This window comes from Cololabis saira, chromosome 10 (assembly GCF_033807715.1).
Source record: "Cololabis saira isolate AMF1-May2022 chromosome 10, fColSai1.1, whole genome shotgun sequence".
NCBI classification, from domain to species: domain Eukaryota; kingdom Metazoa; phylum Chordata; class Actinopteri; order Beloniformes; family Belonidae; genus Cololabis; species Cololabis saira.
In genome coordinates, this window is record NC_084596.1 from 26,552,384 (window position 1) to 26,579,734 (window position 27,351).

The 27,351-nt window shown below is 39.3% G+C and overlaps 1 protein-coding gene across 6 annotated transcripts in view; it reads left to right on the top strand.

Moving 5' to 3' along the window:
• The window catches only part of kmt2cb (lysine (K)-specific methyltransferase 2Cb), a 79,369-nt gene that overhangs the window by 13,865 nt on the left and 38,153 nt on the right, over nucleotides 1-27,351 (top strand). For 4 of the 6 annotated variants that reach the window (XM_061732326.1, XM_061732329.1, XM_061732328.1 and 1 more), the window contains exons 3-15: nucleotides 6,710-6,798; nucleotides 9,651-9,798; nucleotides 10,797-10,994; nucleotides 12,700-12,809; nucleotides 12,969-13,078; nucleotides 15,029-15,191; nucleotides 15,323-15,494; nucleotides 16,755-16,869; nucleotides 19,958-20,133; nucleotides 20,238-20,584; nucleotides 22,704-22,784; nucleotides 23,015-23,718; nucleotides 25,186-25,305. In XM_061732326.1, the coding sequence (XP_061588310.1) occupies nucleotides 6,710-6,798; nucleotides 9,651-9,798; nucleotides 10,797-10,994; nucleotides 12,700-12,809; nucleotides 12,969-13,078; nucleotides 15,029-15,191; nucleotides 15,323-15,494; nucleotides 16,755-16,869; nucleotides 19,958-20,133; nucleotides 20,238-20,584; nucleotides 22,704-22,784; nucleotides 23,015-23,718; nucleotides 25,186-25,305 (2,533 nt within the window). The remainder of the gene's footprint in view (nucleotides 1-6,709; nucleotides 6,799-9,650; nucleotides 9,799-10,796; nucleotides 10,995-12,699; nucleotides 12,810-12,968; nucleotides 13,079-15,028; nucleotides 15,192-15,322; nucleotides 15,495-16,754; nucleotides 16,870-19,957; nucleotides 20,134-20,237; nucleotides 20,585-22,703; nucleotides 22,785-23,014; nucleotides 23,719-25,185; nucleotides 25,306-27,351) is intronic. The other 2 variants (XM_061732327.1, XM_061732330.1) reach the window with 2 other exon arrangements.

The window sequence follows — 27,351 nt, forward strand, 5'->3', positions numbered from 1 at the left end:
AGGTGGACAGGAAATGGGTACAGAAAGAGGGTGGAAAACACGCAGGATGGAGCAACAGGCTGGGATTCAAACTTGCGCTGCCTGCACTGTGGGGACGCCCGCTCAGCCCACTGAACTATCCAGGGCCTCTATAACTTTTTTTTATTATCGAAAAAAATTATTTGACTTTATAATTTGCTTGCAATCAGTAACTCTAGCTAGAGTGAACTGCAGCTACTTTTTTCTTCAGAAAGTCCTCTTCTGAACCTTATGAAGCAAATGCAGCTGTGTGGTTTTAGCAATATACACTCATCAACTACTAAAGTGGATCAAAACATTTAATCAAAGACGAGAAGTGATATTGTTTAAAATTCTTTCATAACGTGTTTTAATTCACTTCAAATGTTGACTACTGTATATTATCATTTTGAACCACATCAGGTGAAGTTATAAAATGTTTATCTATATTTTCTTTAAAAAAAAGAAAAAGGGTTTCCCACAGTACTATACAAGTTTTTGCTGTCATAGTTTCTGAAATTGTTTTCCTCAACTGGCAGGGAGAACTGGTGGATGAGCTGCCTCTAATTATCTCAGTTTGGGGAGTATTTATTCCAGATACAATATTATGTAATCATAAACCCACATAGAGCATCAAAAGGAAAATAAAGTTAAAAAAAATGTTAAAAAAAAACTAAGGGACAGGGAAAGCTCTTTAATGGATGGAAATGCACTTCCTGACAAGAGTAGTTGTCATTTGAAAACGGCACTGATGTGTCATAACAATTAACTGTGCTACAAATAAAAACACAGTTAGTTGTATGCTGGTTAATGCACATCTTAGAGTGCCCGTGTTCAGAAGATTTGTGCCTTTATTCAGTCATGTAAGACCATAATTTTGCTTGACATCAACACAGATTTTTCTGAGTTTGTATCTTATGATCAAAGTGGGTGGATCTTCTTTCGTTGCATGATCTAAGTGGGGGTATCTAATTTGCAGGTGATGCGTGGCATTTAAATTGTGTATCGGTCCACCAACTTTGCGTGCTCCAGCATGATAATTGGAAGTAAAGTGATTAATCAGGTTTATTATTGGGTGGTTTAAAATAATCTGGATCGGCCAATTCAGATTAACACAAAGGCGTTTCTGTGGGCATCCCTCTTGGCAGGCCTCCGTGTATTTCCAGTACACTGGAAATGCACAAAAGAGAGAGAAGAATATCTTAAATCCCTGGGAGAAAACAATGAGGCTTAAATTGTTATTTTAGAAATCCTTCTGTGTTTAATTATTTAGATCAAAATTGCATATCTGCCCAAAAAATAATAAATACAAAATAGAAAAAAAGTTAACAAAAACCAGTCATCAGCTGTCCGGATTTTCAAAAATCCTCATAGAAAATCCTGTATTGATCAGCCTTAAATGTTAATAAGGTTTCACTGTCTGTTTCTTGGTTAGGGTTATATGATTTTTGTATGTTTTTCTTTTTTTCTTTTTCTTCCTTTTTTTGTTCACAATTGGCACAATTTCCTGCTGTCTTTTGTAAAGATTTTTTCTGTACTTTACAAGGTAGACTTCAGTACCTAACCTCAGAGCTCACACAAGCACACACCACACTGATGGAGAAAAGCTTATTGAACAACTGATTTTTCTCTGAAATACTTGATAAACTGAATCTGTCTTTTATGGCCACAATCTGGTCACAGATCAAACATTGAACTGGTCCAGAATGGTTTAAAAACTATATCACAGATGTAAATGCTGCATGGCCATCAAGTGGTTAGTAAAAATCAAACTGATGAATCAACATATCTGCCATAGATATTCACTTCATTTTTCTCTTTTAAACTTTTAAATGCTAGTATTATTGAAACATTATAAACAAAAGTGTTGATAAAGACCCCCTGTTGAATTGGAATAAAGGTGTCGATCTGTATTCCAAGGTTGGACAGTTGTGGGTGGGAGCACTTCAACTGTGACACCATAAGTTGCTAGATGGTTATAATTTAAAATTAATGGATAAAAGCTAGTTGTAGTAAACATTTAAGTGCTGAAGATGATAAAATCCTTTAGGACTGGAAAGCTAGCATTAGCCACGGTTGTACTTGGTTGGTGACAATGTTGGATCTGGCTTTCATGACAAAGATTGAGACAAAATTATTGCTGTAATTTTTCCAAATATTTGACTCTTTTTTTTTTTTTTTTTTTTTTTTTCTCCTCTCTCACCTTCCTCAGACTTTTTGAGACTACAGTACACCAACCCCACTCTTTTTCGGGACAATTTTAATGGGGTTGTTCAAATCTGTTTACAACTCTATTCATGGTTGACCAAGCCTTAAGTTAGTTACGTTTTCAGCCAGGATTTGCTGGAGTCATCTACTTTCATTCTTTTGTTTTAGGTTTGCTCTCCAGGGATGTCATTTACAGGGATGGGTTGATTTTGGAAAAGAGCCGTTTATGATTGTTCTCTCCAGTGGCACTGAAAATTATCTCACCACCCCCAATATCCTCCCTCACATTCAGCACGGTGTATCCTCCTTAGTAGCCATGAAACATATTCTATTTATTCAGGCAATGTTTGCTCTCTTATGCTTATAGTTAAAGTTGATGCTGCTATTTAATTGTATTAATTTGTTATCCTCCTAGTTGTATTGGCAAAAATAACATTTTTAAGACATTAAATTGATTCCTGTTGGTTCCTCCTACATTAAACAAAAATGTAGTTTTCTTTTAAATATGTGGTCACAAGTCCGCAGCCTTTTGAATTTAGTATCACTGTTGTAAAGCTTTTTCTCCAACATCCCGACTTGGTCAATCTCTTTTGTGTTAGCAACCAGATTTGACAGTAAAAACAAGGATTTTATGCGAAGCACATTTCCTTGACTGATTTCAATTTTAGAACATTTTCGTCGGGCATTTGCACAACAGACTCCACGAATTTCTTGTTTAGCTTTCAGTATTACTTTGAAATGATGTAATTACACAATAGGCATAGTTCATCACTTGAAAAAATCTGATAAGTGCTAGGAATACCTTAATCTTAAAACTTTACAATAAAAGCCATAAAGCTCTGTTTACACCCGGTTTTACAATCAACCTTTTTTGTACCATATAAAGTAATAAATGTATCTCTAAAAAGATTGATTAACAGTAAGCTCAGCCAGTGGCTAGCCATTATAACTTCCTCATCTGGGGGACGCAGTCATTTTTGACACACGAAACAGGATATTCTGCTGTAAACGTCTGCCGGCAGCTCCGCAGTTTTTTTGGTGTGGATCGGCTGAGCCACTGCTAACTTGATTGACATATGGTGGGTCTGTCCTGGGCAATATTGGTGGCTGCAGTACGAAGAAAAACAGGCTTCAAAACCGCTTTTCAGAAACCAATAGGTCATGTGATTTTGTCTATTGCTTTTACAGTCTGTGGTAGGGTTGAACCGGAACCATGAAACTCCCACCCAGTGGGGCACCTTTCTCTGGCATCTCAAACCCTCACTACCCGGGAGGTCACATGGTTCCCGTCTAAAGTCAATGTCACTCCACTGTCTTCACATTCTGCAGCAAGGTGTTCTTGTCTATTTATTGTTTTCTCTTTCTTTTTTTGTAGATTTATTTAACCAATGAATGAACTGTAAACATATAATGATAATAGCAATGTGAAAACAAAAAACACGGAGGGTAACAAAAGACTGCAGACAAATTGAAAATTAAAAATTAAAAGAAAAAGAAGAATTAAGATACAGAAATCACAACACCACCAGTCAGGGGTTAAAAAAAATGGAAAGAAAAAAACCCACCACCAGTCCATAAGGTTATGGTTTAGTTTTGTTGGTTGTTATGGCTCCTCCTAGCTAAGTGCTTTTAATATGACACTATTGTGCATGAGCATGATCTCCCCCCTACACAGAAGACGTCAGGTATGTAGGTGGTCCAGACCACCTCTGAAGTGGTGATTGCATCTCAGTTATCTCGGGCTTATGTGATGCATGAGAAGTGCTCTGAGATATCTTGGCGTGCTGTAGGTGGGGGGGGGGGGGCGACTGATGCTGTGTGGTAGTGGAGAGGACCTGAGTTGTAATTTTGAATGACCAGAATTTCTCTTAGCATGTCTGCGTTGTATATAGTTGACTAGTTACAGTAAATTTCAAGTGGGATGTGTTTGTCACCGCCACTGCAGCATACATATTGTGATGCATATATCAGTCCATTTCTGATGTTCTGACTTTTTTGTTTTTGGATACAAGAAGTTCCAGCTTTGCTTCCAGGAGAACTCACAAAATTAGTAGTTTGTTAACAGTTTGTTGTGCAAGGGTAGTATCTATTGCTTTCATTTCAAGCCTCTTGTGTACTTCCAGGTTTAGTGTGTGGCCTAAGCAGGGTGTACAAATAAACCTTAAATCCCATATGACATTAACGTAGTTCAGGGCATTGTCACCGGCAACAGCTACTACTTCTTCTCAGGAGATATCAAAGTCATCCGATGTGCTGCTCATGCTTTATAGAACGTGGGCGGCGGCCGTGTGACTTCTTTCTTAGCTGCTTGGTATGCCGAATTCATTTTCACTTGTCCAACGTTCTGCTGCCATATTTGTTTAGTACCACAATAAGTGAGCCTAAAGATTTGTTGTTTTAGTATAAGATGACCTCTTTACAAAGTAGATGGGTAGCCATCACTTTTCCATATATAGTGTAGAATCCAAAAGGCCTCCACACACTGCTTTGTAGGTGGTTAAATTTGTAATGATGTTGCTACCCTCCATTTTCTCACCAAATTTACTGATGGGTCAAGAGGGCTTGCACATTTTTTTAGAGCATTGTCAGCTCAACTGTGAACAACACAATTGAAACAAAAGTGATCATAACACAACGGTATGGTGATGAATGTGGTAATTATAGGACGAATATGAATTTCCAGACTTTTTTTCAAATGACTGTTCAAATATCTGATAAAGTAACATCTATGACCTAGTTGCACTAATTCATTTCATGATTTGATCTTTTGGGTTACTACATACAGCATCCTTTATTCAACAAGCCCATATCATATGACCATGAAAGGAAGATGAGGTGAAGATGGTGCACCATGAAGATGGTGCACCATGAAGATGGTGTAAATTAAACAATATGGAGATGGAGTCAAGTGCTACTGACTGTCTCCTTGATTTCAGCTGTTCATGCATTTAATAATATTGCAACTGTCTACTTTTGCTGAAAGCATTATAAAAAAACAATCTGCGGCAAAGGTTCTAACCTAAGGAGTTCTCAGCCTGTTTTTAGTTTTGTAGGCAAGTCTAGTGAGCATGAATGGCTGTGTAATATGCATTTATTGAGGTGTAAATGCAGGTCTTTCGTTGAAAAGCTAATATGGATGGCGATCGGTTTCATTTCAAAACAAACTTGCAGTAATGTTGGTGTAGCCGCATTTGTACTACAATGTGCTGGCATACATTTTCTCGGCATCTGGTGATGCACTGCTGCTTTATAAAATATCCTCTTGACTGAGTCGATGAAGAACAAGATGATGGCAGGAAAAGAGATCTACTTTATAGGGTGAGGTAAAACCAGAGTGGTTTTTTTAGGGTTATAAAGCTTTAGTAAGGCTTAGAATTGGTGCAAGCATCACAATGATCTAGGAAGATGTGATCATGGGTCATTAATCAGACTTTAAGTTAGGTGTAAACAGGAATATTAGTGGAATATATAATATTTGCAACTTGTGTAAATGCCAAATTTAGAATATCCCAACTTATAGGTCAGAGGTTGGACTAATGGTGCATATGCGACCATGCTCAGTGTATTGTATTTTTCTTTTTGTTGTTTTTTCTCTAATTTTCATGGTGTTTGGCACATTTGAACATACCAGCAGTGCTTTGAAATTAGTATTATTATTCATGGTCAAAGTTGTAAGTGGGTAGAGAAACTCGGCAGATTGATCATAGACCCCGCCCCCCCCCCCAACAAAAAAAAAGTACTGCTGCATTAAAATTGATATAGAATAATGTTGTAAAGTGAATGTTAATGATTTTTTCCATTGATAGTATTGTAATATATATTTCAGTGTGAGAGCTGGATCAGCTATCGAAGAAGAACTCTCTTCCACCATTGTGAGCTTAGCTTGCAGATGAAGCAGCATACATTTCTCATCTGTTGCTATAGAGACAACTCGTCTTTCACCTCATCTAGCCTCACCTGGAAGTCATTACTTTTATATCTACAACACAGCTGAACTAACGCTCAATGCCAGCAAAGACCAGCCCAAGTCGCTGACTTCCTCTCTGTCACAGAACACAAAATATGTTTGTGCTGGAAAAAACAGTCTGTAGTGCCAAGAAGCAAGAAGCTTGCTGCTTCAAGGAATACAAGGAAACTAAATCATAGCCTGTCTATCTGAGATACTGCAGCACTGCCAAGATTTAACAGCACTGTTGCGTTCACGTTCGTTCGTTATTTGCCAAACCTGTGTGTATACGTGTTACTGAGAGTTGCTGGAAATTTGAAGTTTGTCTGGCTGCATTTCTGTGCATTCTTTCTGTCTTCAACACTGGCTTTGAAGCTTGTATCAAGGGCTTTCTTTAAGTCACTGACAGCTGTGACTATATTTGAGAAATTTTTGGCTACATGATCACACTCCCCTCCTGAGGGAAACTCAGACAAGTTTTCTTGTCACTCGGTTTTATTTTCCGATTTATTTTTTATTTTTATTGATTTATTTTTTTATTCCCTTTCCTCATTCTAGGGGTCGCACCAGAGGGAGGGTTGTTGTGGATGAGGAGGACAGCATCGATGGGACTGAGATAATGGAGTCCACTGATCCTCAGGATGCAGGTAAGACTAAGACAGTTTTAAGACCTTTTAAATATGTTGTACATATTGGTTATATTGAATGGTATAGATTTTAAATCACATATTCAGGTGACCTCATGTAATGACTGTTTCAGGTGGGTGATTTCTCTCTTTGGGTCAGCAATGGCTGAGAGCTTTTTCCACGGTGCAGGTGCATTTAGACGGAGACGTGATAACACAAATAAAAAACTGAAAAAGTGGCCGTGCAAAATTATTCACCCCCTTTACTTTCAGTGCAGCAAACTCTGTCCAGAAGTTCAGTGAGGATCTGTGAATGATCCAGTGTTGACCTAAATGACTAATGATGATAAATGGAATCCACCAGTGTGTTATCACGTCTCCGTCTAAATGCACCTGCACCGTGATCGTCTCAGAGGTCCGTTTAAAGCGCAGAGAGCATCATGAAAAACAAGGACTTTAACAAGGACTTTAAACGACACTTTGTATGGATATCTTTAAGAAATGGCTGTCTTCTTGCCACTCTTCCATAAAGGCCAGAATTGTGCAGTATACGACTGATTGTTGTCGTATGGACAGAGCTGTAGAGCTCTGCAGTTCATCCAGAGTGATCACGGGCCTCTTGGCTGCATCTCTGATCAGTCTTCTCCTTGTATGAGCTGAAAGTGTAGAGGGACGGCCAGGTATTGGTAGATTTGCAGTGGTCTGATACTCCTTCCATTTCAATATTATCGCTTGCACAGTGCTCCTTGGGATGTTTAAAAGCTTGGGAAATATTTCGTATCCAAATCCAGCTTTAAACTTCTCCACAACAGTATCTCAGACCTGCCTGGTGTGTTCCTTGTTCTTCATGAAGCTCTCTGCGCTTTAAACGGACCTCTGAGACGATCACGGTGCAGGTGCATTTAGACGGAGACGTGATTACACACTGGTGGATTCCATTTATCATCATTAGTCATTTAGGTCAACACTGGATCATTCAGAGATCCTCACTGAACTTCTGGACAGAGTTTGCTTCACTGAAAGTAAAGGGAGTGAATAATTTTGCACGGCCACTTTTTCAGTTTTTTATTTGTTAAAAAAGTTTGAAATATCCAATACATTTCATTCCACTTCATGATTGTATCCCACTTGTTGTTGATTCTTCACAACAAATTGCAGTTTTATATCTTTATGTTTGAAGCCTAAAATGTGGCAAAAGGTCACAAAGTTCAAGGGGGCCAAATACTTTCGCAAGGCACTGTATGTATGTATGTGTGTATATATATATATATATATATATATATATATATATATATATATGTGTATATATATATATATATATATATATATATGTGTATATATATATATATATATATATATATATATAAAATACAATATATGTGAAATATATTTAAAAGAAGACAAAAAAAACTCTACTGTTACTGCTTCCATCTCTCCTCCTGCTCAGAGATTGGCATTGAGGTGCAGTGGGAAAAAGCCCAAGGCTAATGCCCTCTAAAAGCTTTTTAAAATCCCATCAGTCTCTCCAGACCCATTTATGTGCTTTTTTTTGTGTACATCACATCACGTGACCATGCCTCCTATTCTCATACATCTGTGGTTCCCTGTTATTCTGGCTGTGATATTTGGAAATGTGACTCTGCTTCTGGTTTGTCTCTCCTTTTATTGTATTTTATCTTTTGCAAAAATAGACTGTAGATTTTTAATACATTCACTTTTTTTTCATCTTGTGAAGGAAACAAAACTGGATGTTAACTCGATAATTGTATAATTCATAGGGATTAGCAATGATTTTTGAAAAGAGATTTATTACAACAAAATGCTTCACGTCTTTTAAATTCTACTAAAATGTATGTGGCCCTATAAGTTTAGATCCAAAGTTTAAAAGAGAAGCATTAAATGTGAAAGGCCACTGAAGACTGCGTGCCTCCGACAGCGAGGAACCCTAAAGTTCAGTGTAAACGCTTCCAGTTAAAGCTAGTATATCAATAGTCTGCCATTGTTATGTCATTTGAAAGAAAAGCCTCCTGATGTCAGTAATGCCGGCAAGATTGTACACATCAAATCCCTCCTGGATCTGAAGTCCCAAAAAGTGGTTGGATAATTGATCTATTGGGAGTTACTTATGTCTGTTTAGTTTTACAGTGGTGACTGCCTGTGAGAAAACCTTGTCCCGAGAAGTTTTATACAAATTCTGGACACAAAGGAACCACCCTGCAAGATCCAAAAATAGATTTGGTTGTTTATACTTTGTTGTAATTTTTTTATTTGCGGGGAGGGGGTTATTAAAGTAATTTGGATTGAATTAACAATGTTGAAATATTTTAACTACCACTTACTTCAGGTCGTAACATTCATCCAATCAAATCTTTCTCAACCTTGATTTGCATTTATAAATGTAAAGAATAAGATGTGACACAGACGTAACTGGCATTTGCATAGACGTAACTGACGTTTGCATAGAGTAACTGACGTTTGCATAGAGTAACTGACGTTTGCATAGAGTAACTGACGTTTGCATAGAGTAACTGGCGTTTGCATAGAGTAGCTGACGTTTGCAGCGACGTAACTGACGTTTGCACGTGCACACTTGGAAGATGACACTTTTCAATTATGTTATCATTTTCAAATAATTACCAAATTTCTTTTCGTTAATGAACAACTTCTTTTTTTTCCTTAAGCTACTGAAACACTAGTCCAATTGTATTAACCAGTCATTATATTAACCAACCACCTGGGAACATAACTGAAACGTCCAGATTATATCTGTATTTATTGTACCCATGTTCAACTTGATCTTGCTTCTTGTTTTCCTGACTAACAACTTTGTTTTTTTTTTTAATCTTTTGTTTTTTGGGGGGGGGTACCATCAGAAACACAAAACCAACCGGTGGAGACTATGGAAGTGGTGACCCCTGAGGTGACAGAAGAGGACAAACTCTCTTCCCCTCTGGCTGATAGCCCCCCAGCAGAGAGTTCAGCAGGACCATCTGTCCCAGCGAGTAGAGATATCAAAAGCAGGTCAGAAACACCAGACTTTCCCTGACCCACGGTTCTTTTAGAAATGCAGAACCATTTGGTTTGTCATATAAATAAGCTCATATGTGCAATGAACAGTCCTGTGCCGAAGTCTTAGGCATCCTTAGTCTTGTTGGTTTATCAAAGTGTTAATGATGTCCATATTTATTTTCCAGCCTTTTTAGGATATAAGCAGAAAATATAGGAACGTGGTTCTCTTTAATTGGCTGGAATCCTAATGAATGTCATCGGAAACATTAGTATTGGACAGTTAAATCGATGCTTGTGGCCAGTGCCAAAGAAAAATGACTAATACTTGGTCAAGTGATTCATCTTTATATGACCTCTAATATGATAAATGTATTTTAGTAAACTTTGACAAAGCTATAAGACTAGAGGTGTCTAACACTTCTGTGCAGTACTGAGTTTTTGGGCCAGTATTGTAATAGACCATTTGCCTTGCTCTGTACTCGTGCATGGAGAGATTAAAAGGAAGTCATCAGCTGTTAGAAGCAGCACTCTTTCCAAGTGTCACTTTGAGGGAGTTTGTCATTAGTCATCCGGTCTGTTTTTGCTATTGATGTAAGTAATGGAGGGCAGATCAAAAGCATCTCCTGGGATGCTGCTAACAGGACTGACTTGTCACGTAAAAATACATCATTTAAGACATGGGTTTCTCATCTGGAGTCTGAACATTTACTTCTCAAGTTATCTAAGGAAGGTTGTTCCAGCATATTTTTATTTTTTTTTAAATAAAAATCAACTTAGAAATATTTCAGTTATGATTCCTGTATAGTTTATTCAAAGCTCTGTTTGTCTGTAAACAACACTTTGCCACTCAGCGTGAGGAAAAGAAGCTCTCAGACTTCGTGTCTGTTGCAATTTATACCCCCATTTCAAGAAGAGGGAGGCCTTAATTCATGGTGACTTACACGGCACTGTATTTATTCAGTAGGTATATATAATTAAACGCCCCCTACCACCCATTTTCTTTGTTTCAGTGAGTGTCTCTGTGCCTTCTGTTACTGCGGTGGCCGTAGCCTTCTGGGTCAGGGGGATCTACAAGTATTCAGCACCACATTTCAAGATAAAGCAGTCCACAATGGTGAAGAAGGCTCAACAAGCGATAGCAGCGATGGTGACAAAACCACTCAGCCAATAATGGCTGGAGACTCCACCTCAGGACCGAAAGAAAAGAAGTAGGTTTGGCCGACAGCTTTGCCAGTGATACTAAAGTCTTTAAGTCGCTGCTAATGAGCTGAGAAAAAATTTAATTTGTTCATACTCACTTTGGTTTTCCATTATGTTCCAAACACTGGCACACTAATGTTACAGTGAAATGTGAACTTTGACAAGCTTTACTCTTGTCTTTTGAAACATTAGTCCAAAATTGTGTATATAACAATGTGCTGAAATCATTTCTCAGATTCTAGTCCTTATTGACATAATGGTTTTCACTTGTTTGCAGTTAACCAATTGTTATACCATTTTAAAATGATTTAACGTTGGTGTGCCATGATTTTTATTTTTTTATTTTTTTGTGCAGTACTAACCCTAACCCGTAATTGTTGATAGAGGTCAAAGTAGGGGGAGGGGTAGTCTAGTGGAGGTTACAGAAGTGGGTTAGGGTCTGGATGATCCAGGTTTAGGTCCCAGGGATGGCGACTGAGATGAACCACTTTGGGCCGCTAATTCTAATTCCCTGTGCGCCAGGAAAATGCAGCTGCTCCCGGTCCAACTAGTGATGGGCTAAAAGCACAGGACTAATTTCAGTGTGTGTTTCGTGAGATGTACACTAACAAATTAAGCTTATTGTTATAGAGCCATGTTTTAGCCTTGTTTGGAAGCAACATTTTTCCAGTCTTATGTGGTATTTAATTTAGCTCATGCACATTGTAGTTGTATTAGGCCATTGGCTGTGGTTGACTATTAGCGACGCTTGCTATCGCTTATTCCATGATGTTTGAAAATCAACAAATAAAAAATGCACACAGTGCAGGTAGCCTCGTTTTATTTGGTTTTTGAGTTTGTGGGGCTTTTTTTCCCCCTATTTTTTCCCCCTAAGAAAACATTTATCCAACAATTTCCTTCAATAAACCATGGTTACACTCCGTGGAAGGCATGTTCTGTGCTGTTCCTGCTTGACACAAGTCTAGACGAAGGAGTGCCTCACACCAACGCTTTAAGCATGATTTATGATTCTGCGCAGTAGTGATGAACGTAGACTACACACGGCACCCATGCCATCACCGGCGTCTATACTTCTGTTATTGTTTGCGTCTCTCTGTAATAACACCGATGGCCGCTAGGTGGCAGTGTATGTTCTCTTGGCACTGTGGCCAACAGTGCCAAGTTTCCTTTTTACACCCTGTATGTAGCAGATGTAACCGATTCAATGGAAAAGCATAGCCTCATGATTATAATATAGTCCTCTATATAGGGTTTGACTAGATACTGTATGGAAGAAGACTTGATGGTGGCATAAATCTCCGGAGCAAGAGTAGTCAACATCCCCCGCCCCATTTTTTTTTTTTTTTTTGGAAGTCAATAGTCGTTTGCTGGTTTGACCACTTTTTAAAGTGTATGCATGCATGAATGGTCATTGAAGCTTGGTCCCGGTGGTGATAGACAGGGACTGAAAGTCCTTTTATTTTTTTCCCCAAAATGCTAATTGTCCCTCTACATTTCCTACACTAATTCCTGCTTGTAGAAGTACTTGAAATCATTTTCAATGGATTTTAGGTTATAGAACTGCTACGCTCTTGTTTTAGAGCCAAGCAAGACTCCCTTTTCTTTCTCCTCCACCTTTCCTCTCCCCCACAGCCTGTACTCACCAGCCTATTTTATTCTATTAACTGATATGTTTATTTTCAAATGTTTTTTTTCTTTTACTCTTGATTCAAGTGGGCCTGATGTCTGCAAGGAAGAAACGGACCTAGTCAATCGATTCTGGGATGAGCTTTCTCATGTTGGCCTTCCACAAGATTTTAAAGTCCAGTCTCTCTTTGAGTCAGGTAGGAATTAGTTTCTTTTTCCCAATGAATGCTTTCTCAGTTAATTAAGTTATGATCTGTTAATGGTTTATTTGTTAATGTAAATGTCCTTTACTACTTTTTTTGGTTGTTGTTATTTTCGGTTAATTACACTTCTCTTATCTGTTGACAAAACTTCAGGGCAATGTTGGGCACATCAGAGTTGTGCCTTGTGGTCTGACGGTGTTTGTGAGGGCGAGGGACAATCTCTGCTTTATGTGGACAGAGCCATTGACTCAGGGAGCACAAAGGTGAGTCAATGCTATCTTAAGCCTTTGTCAGACCATGCCCTTCTTTCCATTAATTTAATGGCAGCTGAATGTGTTGGTATTGTATCTGTATGAGGAATTTGATGGTTTTCTGTACTGATATGTGAATGGTCAGGGCCTAGTTTATCTTTCAATGCAGCAAAAGTTTAGCCTGATAGACCAAACCCACATCTAGAAAGAGGCAAGGCCTGAAAGCGTTCAATAGAGCCTCCCAATCCAAGGGGCGGCTTATCAGACTGCTTTTCCACACAGGTGGCTAGCGCTATGACAAATCTGAGCAGCAAATAAGCTGATGTATTCAGAGCGATGGAAACAAGTCAATGGCCAAGTTGTGTAAAAGAGTAAATTAAACTTTTGCCACAACCTGTTAGCAAAACGGCAAATACATCTACCTTGCAAATAAATTATTTGATTGCCATCTTTTTGTTCCATTTTAAAATAAAAAGTTCAAGTCTCTCTGTCAATGCAAAAGCGGGCACTAATCCTCGGCTGTAGCAATCTCTACATTGTTTATACTCAGATTATGACGCTGCTCAGGCGTTATCATGTTCATTCCTCCAGAGACTCTCTCCACAAGGACAGACTGATTTGTTTGGCTCCTCATGACTTTTGGCCATAGTTAATGAGCTCCAGCGGATAGGGACTAGACATACTTGGAAAGCAAATATAAATTACTTCTAGATTTCTTGACTAGCATGGGTCTGAATTGCAGCTGTCACTTCAATGGACACCAATAGCCTTGGTGGCTTAATTGCATTATAAAGATAACAGTGCTGTACCATGGTTTTGTGTACTTTAATTAGCTGCAACCTCTGGTATTTAATTCCAAAGCATCTGAACAAAATGAATAAGGGGAAACTGTAGTTCTGAGCATTTGTACTGTTGCTGAAGCTTCTGCTCTCTTTCGTGAACGTCAATAATTTTAAATGTTCCTTTCTACAGCCATTTTGTATAATGCAATGCAGCTTTTTAGCTTGGCATTAAGCTTTTGTGATAAAACAACATAATTTCATAGGAAAACTGACTTCAGGACTTAGTTTTTTGTCCTAATGTAACAAACATCGGTGAAAGTGATGTCTTCAGGTGAAGTAAAAGATGCCAGTTTAATCACTCTACTATTACTGTAGTACAGGTATAAGACAGTTACTCTTCAATAAGCTCAACGGTAAAGAGAGTGATGTCCTTGGCTGCTTCCAATGTTATATTTTACACAACAGTGTGCACTTGGTGCACCAATATGAATTACCATACTGTAGAGACGCTGGTTGAACTATTACGACTTAAGCAATACACCACCGCAAACCCTAAGGAACATTAACAGAAGAGTGAATTATGTCTTACATTCCTTAATTTCAACACGTTATTGAATGTTTGCGAATCACGTCGGACCAGAGCCTTAACGTTTAGGGCAGCAGGAGAGAACTGCCTCAGTGAGGCACAGACGAGCTGATGGATCAGGCTGGCTGGTAAAGGTCGACTAGGCAGAGTGGATCTCTCAGCTGTGAAATAGAAAAGGTCACGCCACTCAACAAGGCAGGGCTCACATGGTGGCTTGGCTCCTAGCAGTAGCAGTACATTGTGCTGATTGTGTTTGCAAGCCATTGGTCATGCAGTCAAACGGCAATTCTACCACTTGATCGCCAGAGTGACCATTAGTACACACTTATGGATCTGAGAGTAAATGAGACTGGATGAAGTCCTGCTGCTATTGTGATTGTCTGGGGGGTGAAACTTGGGTTTAGGAAGGTTATTCTTATTATTCTTGAGCTGAGAACCCAGATTAATATGTTTCAATGGATACATTACAGGATAAAGCAATGTCTTCATAAAGCTTAAATAAATCAGTATGATTTATAATTGTTATGTTGTTTTCCATTAATTATCTTGCAATACTTGAGACTGACTTTAGGGTTGTTGTTTTTTTTCCTGCAGCACTGTGCATACTGTAAGCGCCTTGGAGCATCCATTAAGTGCTGTGCTGAAGGATGTGCTCAACTCTACCATTACCCCTGTGCGGGGGCAGCTGGGACCTTTCAGGATATTAGGAGTCTCTCGCTCCTTTGCCCGGAGCATATTGAATTGGCAGTTAACAAATGTAAGTTTGGTCAAATTAAATACAGAGAAATCTTTTACTCAATAAAATGGGAAATTTGATTCATTTACACTGTAATTTATGTTCCCCCGGTTTTATATATGTAAATTACTTTTTTATTTCTTTGTCCATAGTTGCAGATGATGTAAATTGCGTGCTATGCGATAGCCCAGGGGACCTACTAGACCAGCTATTCTGCACAAGTTGTGGTCTGCATTACCATGGGATGTGCCTGGATATGGCTGTGACCCCTCTAAGGAGGGCAGGTTGGCAGTGCCCCGAGTGCAAAGTCTGCCAGACATGCAAGTGAGTCACTTTAACCACCCACCTAAATAAAGTATCTTAAAATGAATGATTTATCTGCTCATGTTAATCCTTCCCTTTTTGTCCTACATAAGTGTATATAGCTACCAGGCATCATACTTAATGCTGGTTTGTTTACCTTTGTGGTCAGTGATGGGCTAAATGGATGACCTCTGACCAATATGTAAAAGGAACAGCAGCTCTGACAGGCCTAAGGCTTATGGGCATGGTTGTTAAGACTGTCCATTCAGTTTTAGGTCTTTTTTATTTTATATATGCATACAAATCCCAGTGCCATGTTGCTTCTGCATATGGAAAGAAACGCAGAGCAGTTCTGGAGGCATAAGGAGGATTATGCAAAGGTTATAAGCGTTTGGCCAATCCATCCGACCTCCGAACATCCGAGATTTGTTTGTAACTCATTACTTTTAAGTGTTACACAAGGGATAGAAATCAAGATTAGTTTCACACCGATATGTTCATCAGAATTTAAAATTGTTATCATACTGTCCTCAATCATTGACTGTGCATACAACTGTTTTATTGTTTTTTTACTTCTTTCAAATGTTTTTGGCCAATACATCCAGTTAATTTTATGGTTTTGAATGATATCAAAAAAATGCAAAATCACTGAAATGAGAAGACCGATCTTTGCTGATTTACATTTCTATGCTAAAACAGTTCTATCCCTTTTTCCCCCCTTTCCTGTCGGTTCATACGACCTCAAATCAATACCTCGATAAATTGGACAGTTTTACCTCAATAACGATAAATGTACGATAACCCGTAGCCGGCAACAAAAAATGTCTATTTTCAGATTGGCTGATTGGTCGCTAACTCCAGACATCTGCTCTGAGTTGAGAGCTCGGTTTATTGGTTTATTGCCCAGGCCTAATTTCAAGACACCTTTTAATTTTATATTTACATCTGACGGTAATTGTTGATGCCTGGGTGTTTGAACTTTTTATGCAGTACAGTGAGGTTGGCTTTAGCTGCCTCGTTTATGAAATCAACATCCAGATGCTTTAGTTGCTTAGGTTGTCATGTCAGCCTATTGGGTCTAATTTATGATAGAAGAGGCCATTAACTTGTTTAGCTTGTTATGTCTTTCTTTTTAATACAATAGAGTACCCTGAGAGTGTTGTATTTGCTAATAATAACCTGCGTTACATTGTTGAACTCATGCGCAGAGTATAAAAGCACTATCAAGTCCTTTTTTTTTTTCTTGTTTGTTTTTTACACAATCTTATCCCCTCTTTCTAGGAACCCAGGAGAGGACACTAAAATGCTGGTGTGTGATATGTGTGACACAGGCTACCATACCTTTTGTCTGCAACCTGCAATGGATTCTATTCCCACCAACGGATGGAGGTGTAAGGTAGGAAATAATAGCTCTGGGTGACCTGAAGATGAGAAAAAGATGTTAGATGGTTCTGACTTTTAAGTAAAACTATTACACTGAGTTGAAGTGGCAACACTTAGTGTGTTGGATTCCCAGATGGTTTCCACAAGGTAACTATTGCACACAGGATCCAAAACTAACACTTGTTCAAGCGCCAATGGCGGGTAGAATTTCCATTTGGCAAGTAAAACGAAAAGGTCATCCGCCACACTAAGCTTTTCTACCATTAAGCGTTTTTAGATTATAGCCCGCTATTACCCCTGCTTGTTATTGCCTCCCTGGAGCTTGAAGCCAAGTTGCAGGGAGGGAAGATGACTCGGGAGGCGTTACTGAGTGGTACAACGTATATGGTGACCTGCTGTTTGGTCGGCCTCGCTGGCTTCACCAACATCAGAAGAGCTGGGTGATGCAGGAGATGGAGAAGGTGGTGGATCTACACGGAATAACAACGGGATTTGCATAGTGACTTCAACCAAACGTGATGCACAAATATGACCATCAGTCTCCCTCTGCCACTCCTGCTGTAGTGTTAGTTGACCGCAAAGAAAATATTAATGAGGCTCTTCAGTTTGTTAATGAGCCAGGTTTTGTGGCTTGCAAAGCTGCGGCCTGTCATTTTAGCAGCCGGTTCCAGATATATAATATGCTGATTTATGGCGTTCAAGGCCCTGAGGATGAGGACCTTGCAGACATCCTCTCTTGTCATCAGCAAATCCCACCCACGATCCACCACCCCGCGTCACTTCATGTAAAACTGACGGACAACACGCTAGATTTTAGTGTTAAACATGGGGTATCCGTCAATGTAAAAAGGGTAATAATGGTGCATAAAACTGCGTCTTGGGACGCTTGTGTCACTTAGATACACACACGCACGGACACACACACGCAGCGCCATTCATCAATATATTACATATAAATATAATTCTGCTTAAGTTTGTATACGACATTATGCTTTATCTCAATTAAATGTATGTAAATTAATGTATATGGAACACAAAAAGGCAGTTTATTATTTTGGCTAGTAAAAAATATGCTTGACTGGTTAAAAAAAAAAAAAAAAATGTTTTACCTTCCAGTCCATTTGGTCAGTGAGTCAAAAAGTTAATGTCAGACCTTGATTGCACAGGTCTCCGTCCCCATTATGTACACAATAACATCCAGTGAGGAGAAAAGAAATTCTAAATATGAATCCAGGCTCTATCTGGACTCTAAATCTTGTCTGTTGCTCAGGGGAATATGACTTTTAGTTGGTTGCTTTAACTCCTTGAGTAGTTAGGAAATGAATCATAGCAGCTGATCTTTTAAAAGCTTCAGTTCATCCTTGGTGACAAAAGAAATGTGCATGCAAAAATGTGTGCTTATCACCCAGCTGGCTGGTGGAAACGCCACCTTATATTTAATGTAGTGGTTGGGTTAGAATATGAAAGAAGAGGCAGCTGGTGATGAAAAGTCTTCACACTTGACTTTCTGATTGACACAGAAAAGGAGCAATACAAACCGCAAACATCCTTGACATTCAGTTCTCTTGAGAACCTGCCCCCAGCTTGCATGGTTGTTTTGGTCTGAGTCATCTTTTTCTTTTTGACATAGACTTCAGTTTATTCATTTTTTCAATTATTCCAGTTGAAATGCTTCGTTATTTTCCTTTTAGCTTGTCTTTGTGTTGAAAAAAGTACTGCAGAGTGACTCTAACCAGCAGTACACTGCTCATAAGCAAACTTTGAGAATGTCTTAACTGAAGTAATGATATACAGTGCATCTGGAAAGTATTCACAGCGCTTCACGTTTACCTTTTATTTTGTTATGTTACAGCCTTATTCCAAAATGGATTAAATTCATTTTTCTCCGCAAAATTCTACACACAACACCCCATATTGACAATGTGAAAAAAGTTTTTCGAAAGTTTTGCAAATTTATTAAAAATAAAAAACTAAGAAATCACATGCACATAAGTATTCACAGCCTTTGCCATAAAGCTCAAAATTGAGCCAAGGCGCATGCTGTTTCCACTGATCAGCCTTGAGATGTTTCTACAGCTTAATTGGAGTCCACCTTTGGTAAATTCCGTTGATTGGACATGATTTGGAAAGGCACACACCTGTCTATATAAGGTCCCACAGTTGACAGTAGACATGTCAGAGCACAAGCCCAGCATGACGTCATCCCTACAGTGAAGCATGGTGGTGGCAGCATCATGCTGTGGGGATGTTTTTCAGCGGCAGGAACTGGGAGCAGCAATGTACAGAGACATCCTGAATGAAAACCTGCTCCAGAGCGCTCTTAACCTCAGACTGGGGCGACGGTTCATCTTTCACCAGCAACAACGACCCTAAGCACACAGCCAAGATTTCAAAGCAGTGGCTTCACGACAACTCTGGGAATGTCCTTGAGTGGCCCAGCAAGACTTGAATCCGATTGAACATCTCTGGAGAGATCTGAAAATGTCTGTACACCAACGTCTCCCATCCAACCTGATGGACCTTGAGAGGTGCTGCAAAGAGGAATGGGCCAAACTGCCCAAAGATGGGTGTGCCAAGCTTGTGGCGTTATATTAAAAAAGACTTGAGGCTGTAATTGCTGCCAAAGGTGCATCAACAAAGTATTGAGCAAAAGCTGTGAATACTTATGTACAAATTATTTCTTTGTTTTTTATTTTTAATAAATTTGCAAAAATCTCAAAAACACTTTTTTCACGTTGTCATTATGGGGTGCTGTGTGTAGAATTTTTTTGAGGAAAAAAATGAATTTAATCAAATTAAGAATAAGGCTGTAGCATAGCAAAATGTGGAAAAAGTGAAGCGCTTTGGGTAAATAGCATCTACCTGCCATCAGTTAGTGATTCTGTTTCAACCAGATAAATGTCAGCTGCAATATTTGCAAATCGTCCACATCTGCTCACAGAGTTAGGAAGGAAGGTAGGAAGATTTTTTTGAATGTGGCCCACTAACTATAGGTCTGAACAGGTTTCATTTTTATTTCCCCTTTTAATGAAATGTCAGATAAAAGTTTATACTGTACTTGGTCTGAATGGATTTGGATTTCATGTCACTTTCATCCCCAGAACTGCCGAGTATGCATCCAGTGTGGAACACGCACCAGTGGGCAGTGGCACCACACCAGTCTGCTGTGTGACAACTGTGTCCAAAACCAAGACCCTGCCCTGTGCTGTCCAATGTGCTCTCGGATCCTAGACCCCGAGCATCACAAAGACTTACTTTTCTGCCAAACTTGTAAGAGGTAAGAAAAATGTCTTTATGTCTTGTTCTTATTTTGTATCTGAAATTAATTATGTGAAACGATACAATTGAACAGTCACCTGAATTGCTTTGCACTCCTTTCAGATGGCTACACCTGGAGTGTGAGCGTCAGAACTCAGGCCAAGCAGAAATCAGCCCCAGAGAGGACTACGTTTGCTCCAACTGCAGGTCTTCTGCTGCAGAGCAGACACAAGATACAGTGGATATGGAAATCGGCCCAGAACTCAGGCCTCAGCCAAGCTCCATGCACACAGACTCTGAGACTGGCCTACAGCTGGCTCAAAAGCACACAGACCTTGAACCTAGCAATCAGCCCCCTGAAATGCACAATGACCCCAAACCAGAATTACTTGCTGTTTCATTGCACTCAGATCCACAGCCTCTTCAGGCTGCCGTCCAGGAGAAGTTGGCCATATCAGATGAGAAGCCTGGTGAGTTTATTGTTACAAAAACAGCTTTTACACATATTGCACTCTTATCATTTCTCTCTTTGTGTTTAATGATTTGAGGTTTACTGTATTTTCATAAAATCTACATATTTCTTTTCTTTTTACCTTGAAATTCTCATACTTAATCTGCCTTTTTTATTTATTTATTTTTTTTTACAGTACTGATAAACCAAAGGGATATCACTGTTTTTGAATGGAAGAAATGGTGCAACAACAATCGGGTTATTTGATAAAACTATAACAGTGTTAGTTTCTTTAGGGTTAATTGATTCATCTCCACACACAGTTCAGTTTTGTGGTTTTGGAACATCTGTGTTGTAGGTGCTGATGAAGTTTCAGTTGATGCAGGAAAGAGTTGAGAAGAGAGAGGGGCTAAAACCAGAAAGTTTTATTTTTCTTGAAGGTTCCTCTGGGGACTCCCAAATAAACAGATGGTGCCCTACAGGCAGAATGATTAAAGCAACTCTATTGTATTTGTTATTTTAAACTTTAGGAATATTTTAAAGCACTATCTTAGGAGACAGGAGGGTGAAACAAAATGATTTTAACTCCTGTGGGTGCAAATAAAGAAGTGAAAGTCAGCTGTCCTTCCGATTGCACACTTTCTTTCTAAATGTATAGCTTAACTGCACATAATAATACAACTAACAGGGTTGAGGTAGATGGGTTACTTAAATTGCAACTAGATAAACTTTGCAGTCTTTATACATTTTGTCTTAGTTATTGATACTTGACGGGGTACAAGATTTTTTAGCACTTCAATTTAACATGATACTGTGATGAAGTTGGGAATTGTCTGAGGGGTGCTCTACTCATGATATGGCGCTATATAAAAAATATATGCTCTGCTCACCATACATGGTGTCATTTTGTAACTTATTTGTGTGCGTGTGTGTGGTCATTCACTATGGGCACTGGTTGGGCAAATAATTCCTTGTTGTTGTTGTTTTTTTTTCTTTTTTAATTTAATTTAATTTAATTATTTAAGATATTAAGTCTTGTTGAGCTTTTGGTTTTTGAGAAAACTCTTGAAATTTAAGTTGGAACACTGCAGTCTCCAGGCCTTTATTGGTGTAGGTTATTTTTTCTTGTTTTTTTTTTTTCTTCCTGCCATATTTTTAGGATAATGGTACGTGAAGCCTCTTAAGTTAATTACAATTACCTTTTTAAATGTGTTCAGGTCTTGTTCTTTATAGTCCAATTGATACCCTTAATGGATATAGCAGGAATGTACAGCCACATTACAATACTATTAGTGAAGCTTAGGTGTGACTTGAGGCCTTAGTTGTAGCTTAAACTGTGTCCAAATCTAAACCACATCCTTGCTCAGCGTGTGCGATCTAGCAGGCAGGGAGTTAACGGATGTGAATCTGTGTTCAGCTTGGTCAATAGCTGGTGGCATGAGATGGTTGCAGGCCCATCTCCCTAATTGACTTTCTGGCATGTGCACCGGATGAGCACCTGCAAGCTGCAGAGTCATGAGCCCAGAGCACACAGACCCTGGGATGTTGGTTACCATGGCAACTCCCTTCCCTGGCAGAGATGCATAGCAGGTGCATGTGTGTGTCAGGATCAGTGTGACATGGGAACTTGTGGATTGAAATGGGATGCGCCTCCTTAAGACTAGGCTGTCTGTACTGTCAGATGCAGTCTGGCAGAATATTGGCTCGACTCCTGATAGCCAGGAATGACTGGTTCTTTTCATACGAGTCGAGCTAAATGTACTGATGTCTTTGATACTAAACCAAACAGAGAGAGGACACTACAAAACCTGATAGGATGGATAGGATAAGGGATATTAGATTAACACTGAATTGTGGTGACTGATTAAAGCCTCTGTGCATGTTACTTGTCATTTAAAGGCAATCCCTATCCAATGCCACTTGTATCTATTATAGTTTAACAGGACATTCCCATTTTTATCTACATTTTAACAGCATTGTATGGACATTTTTTCATTTTTTTTTCCTTTTTGAATTTGATTGATACCTTAACTTTCTGTTTTTTTTATTTCTCCAGACTTTCATCTTGCTGTTCATGAGTCAATGTACCATCATGACTGATATATTTTAATATTGCTGTTGATGTAACTCTGTTTTAGAAGACTTGGGGGGAGCCGATGCTGTCAAGACACAGGTTATTGAGCCTCCTGTCAACAAAATTCCAGCAGAATTCAAACCAGGTTCGTACTCGTAGCACATGGAGGAATTTATCCACATTTATCCACGCCTTAGATGTTTCCAATAATGTGATTGGTAATGGTGACTAATTAACACTGGATGATCAAATTTTATTCACATTAAGTGCCATGTATATTTGATGATGCTTACTTTAGGACAGGGTGAAGGATGTGGAGTTGCTCCACCAAATCAACATTGACGTAAACTGAGACACAATTTGTTTCCCCCGCAGAATCAAAACCAGCAGCTACAGACCAGCTCACGTCTTCAGAAAGTCCAGCTTCTTCAAACACAGAAAGCCAACCGTCTTTTCCAGCCCAAGAGGCTGTGGAGGCAGGACAGACACAGGATCCTATATTGCAAATCAAGCCAGCAAATACAGAACCCTGCGCAGAGCAAAGCGTAGTCAACCCTAGCACAAAGGATTTTAAGGCCATCATCTCAACCACCAAAGAACCAAGTACTACATCAGTACCTTGTGTGGACCAACCAATGGAAGTCGCACTACCCCAGCCTTCAAGTATGGATGCAGTCCCCGATTCTTTCCAGGAAACTGCTCCAAAAGAACTGAACACAGAAAGGAATGAGGATATATTTCACATTTCCCAACTCTCAGCCTCTAGTACATCAGAGTCGATGGACACTACACTGGACAGCAATCCCCAGTTGTCATTTCCTGGATTGTCATCTGAGGAGAAGCCTATCAAAACATCTGTTGAAAGACTGGCTGAAATGGTTTCTTCTTCCCACCCCTCCCCTCTTTCTCGAGGGACACCTCTCAGAGACCCATCACAGATGCAGATCCTGTCCTCACTGAGTGAGCACAGTAGTATAATACCAACGACAACCCTCGTACCATTCACGCCCAAGATTGGCATGGGAAAGCCAGCTATTACCAAGAGGAAGTTTTCTCCTGGGAGGCCACGAGTGAAACAGGTAAGAACCTGGAAATGGCATAGGAATCACTAAAATGTACTGGGACTGTCAAATCCAATGTCCCACAAGTAACAAACCAAAATAGTACTGTTTTGTTTTCTCTTTCTTCTGTGTGGGTGTGTGTTCATGTCCGTCTGTTGGTCCTATGGGGAAAGTTGTATGGAATTTTGTTTATTTGCTTGCTCGGTTATCTATCTCTCTAGCTATCAATCTACCTTTCTATCTTTCTCTCTGTGGAATTGAGGTTGTTTGAGAAAATTGTATGCCTTGGGATACATTTTGCAATTATGTTTTAAACTGTTCATTGGTAAAGTTGCACCTTGCAGGGCAGTATAGTTTCAGGGCCGGAAGATATCACGGCGAATGATGGTCTCTTTCCACTCTGCTCTCTTTATGTTTATGTTTGTGCACAACACAGCGTTGTTACCCACAGTACTTATGTGGATCTTTTTAATATTAATTTCTTTGTGTATGGATTGTTTTTCACTTTAGCATCTTCTACTGATGGTCCTTGCTGTATTCCATCTGAGGCATTATCATCAGTCTCTCTTCATCTCATATCAGTTTCAAACATTTGTCTCTCCATTGACTTATTGAAGATGAGCATTCTTTAAATCACTTATAAAAGTGATAATTGCATTACCACACCCTAGTATTCTGCATATCACACAAAGAATGGCAGCAGGTCATTGTGGCTAAATTAAATCCTAATATTTGCATATCAGCGTGCTGAGAATTCTATGTGTAAAACTGGAGACTCTCCCTGGAAAATGATAATAGAAAAGTAATCACACCCCTGGTTATTTTATATTATGAATGATGCTGGCAAGGGTGTAGTAGTTCATTCGTGAAAATGTGTTTTGTTGTTTTTTTTCCAGATGGTATATCCCATCTCTTAAATGAAAGTGAAATGGCTCACCTTTAAATTGTTGCTCAAGGTCTATGTCGAAGATCTACATTTTGGCTGTGGCTCAGCATGCTTTTGGCTTATGTGCCTGGATTTTGCCATGCACCTTTTTCTTTTCAGCATGTCAAACATGCACGATTTCCATGGCTAGATTTAGCAGGACTTTTTTTCCCCCACCTCCTGTGAGGTGCCATGATAATCCTGGCAAATTCTGCTGCTCACAATTCAACTAAGACATCCTTCCCCCTGAATTTTGCTTGTAAAAAGAGCTTAAATGCTCTTGATTGCATGAATGAAATAGATTTAACACATGTTATGTTAATGTAAACTAATAACATATCCTTTATATGCATTTGGCACATCAGATGCTCTCCGGCATCCCTGCCTATGTGGGTATATATTAAGTGCTCCCTAAATGGTTACATCCGATGCTCACTACATTTCTCTAACATCTTTCTTTGTATGTTTTGTTTCTTTGCTGGCTTTGGTTTTAAGTTGCTGCATTTTGTCGCCCTCCTCCCTCCCTCTCTCTCACTCTCACCCATCCCTCCTTACCTTAGGGTGCATGGAGCCCTCATAGCAGTGTGAGCTCACCCTTGTCCTGGTCGCCAGACCAGCAAGAGGGGTGGGACCCAAAGACCAGGCAGTCTTCTGGCAGCCCCGGGTGGAGCATCAGAGTGGTAAATATAGTGGCTCACCAGAGATGGCAGGGCAGCAGCTGCCCCCTCTCTCCCTTACTATTGTGACACGCACTCCCCTGAGTGTTCCTGATTGTCACTGATGTTCAGCCAGCACTAATAATAAACACCACTTTACGGTGACAAAAGTCAGAAATCAATGTGTGAGCTGATGATTAATGCCCCGTTTACACGGGGCAAAAACGGAGGTGTTTTCATGCGTTTTGGCCGTACGTTTACACGAAAACGGAGGTCAAAGCCACCAAAAACGATCATTTCTGAAAACTCCGGCCAAAGTGGAGATTTTCAAAAACTCAGTTTTCACGTTTGCGTCTAAACAGAGAAAACTGAGGAAAACGGAGATTTACGTCACATTATGCGACAGAAACGTCACCAGCAGCGTCATGAGTGCGACCTGTGTTTACAATTAGTTTGGCCACCGTCAATATTTTCTTTTATTCAACCCGTTTTAAATTCTCTCAGACTCTCGTTCCGTCTTGGAAGTAAAGCATGAATTATGGTCCCGCGTTAAATCGACGCAGAGCCTACGGCGTAGGGTACGCGGCGATGCGCGCCGTACGGTGTGAGTCGCCGCGTACCCTACGCCGTAGGCTCTGCGTTGGTGTAACGCGGAACCATAAATCAGCCTTAACTGGAAGTTACACGTGTCATTTGTTGATGTTTTTTCCAGGATTCTGATTGGCCGGCATGACGTTAACAGCGTTTTCATGCAGGTCCGTGTAAACAAGGATATTTTTGAAAACGTAGGGGGGAAATATCCGTTTTTGTAAATACCCGGCTACGTGTAAACGTGGCCTAAGAACGACTTAGGGAACTTAAGCATTTACCTCTATTAAGGGTGAAGTTGAATTGCGAGGTGACCAATATGATCTATCTATATATTTGAAGGTGTTCCTATTTGATTTCTTGCTGGTCTTGTTCTCTCAGATGTAAGTGGCGTTGGATAAAAGGGTCTGCTAAATGACAGCAGTAGTAGTAGTAGTGTACACAAATAGTTACTAATTTTAGCACTAGGCCAGAGTATTTCTATTTCGTCCTCGTCAGTTATGTACACCTCTGTTTTCTGAATGTTCCTCCTATAACTCATTGAAGTATATATATTAATTTGTGAGTTAATTAGTTTGTTCTCTGATTGTGTTCAAGTAAGAAGTCTGTGGCAGCTTTTTTTCCACTCTTCACTCTTAGCAGAACTTGGTGAGGGTTATCTTCTGAGGCAAATGTTCCAGCACAGGTTAAACAACTTGGTACTGGCCTGTATACTCTTCCGTAATTGCTCGCTGTTTGGGAGTTATCTCCATCAATTTGGAAAGTGTAATCTTTCTTGATTTCTTTCTTTCTTGATTTCTTTCTTTCTTTTTTTCTTGGAAAACAAAAAAAAGCTCTATAGTTCTTTTTAACATGTCGTGGTTTTGCAGAAAGATGTTCTTTTTCCATTTAGTTTATTATGACATGATACGTACATACAAACATTTTCTAAACCCTACAACTATAACATTTTTTTCAAGACTATCAAGCAAAAGCAAAATGTTTTTTTCACCTTTCCAATTTATTATGAAAAGGTTTTTTTTTTTTTTTTTTTTAATCATTTTGATCAGAGAAGATGGTGCCAAGGGAGTCACGGGGATGTAATGATCGAGGCCTTATGAGTGTAGGGCAGCAAGGAAATAGTACGGTAGTCTACTTAAGTGAAAAAGGAATCTAAGTAACCTGGCTTGTGACTCACCATCCCCTGCTCCAATTGTCAATTAAAGATAATTTTACAGTATGTACATTCTAGCAAACATTTTTTAGGCTCATTTCACAGAAAAATGTAATACTGCAGTGCACTGAAACAAAGTAATAGTTGAATGATGCAGTTGTCATTCATCAGATTGATTTTTTGAAGTTTTTTTTTTTTAAATGGCTCCTTTTGTTCAATGCCTATCACCTTGTTTCCTCTCTCATCATGTCTGTTCTCACCTCATTTGCTGCATTTTCAACATGATCCTTTAAGAAATTAGGAAAGGAATTAAGAAAATGAGGACGTAC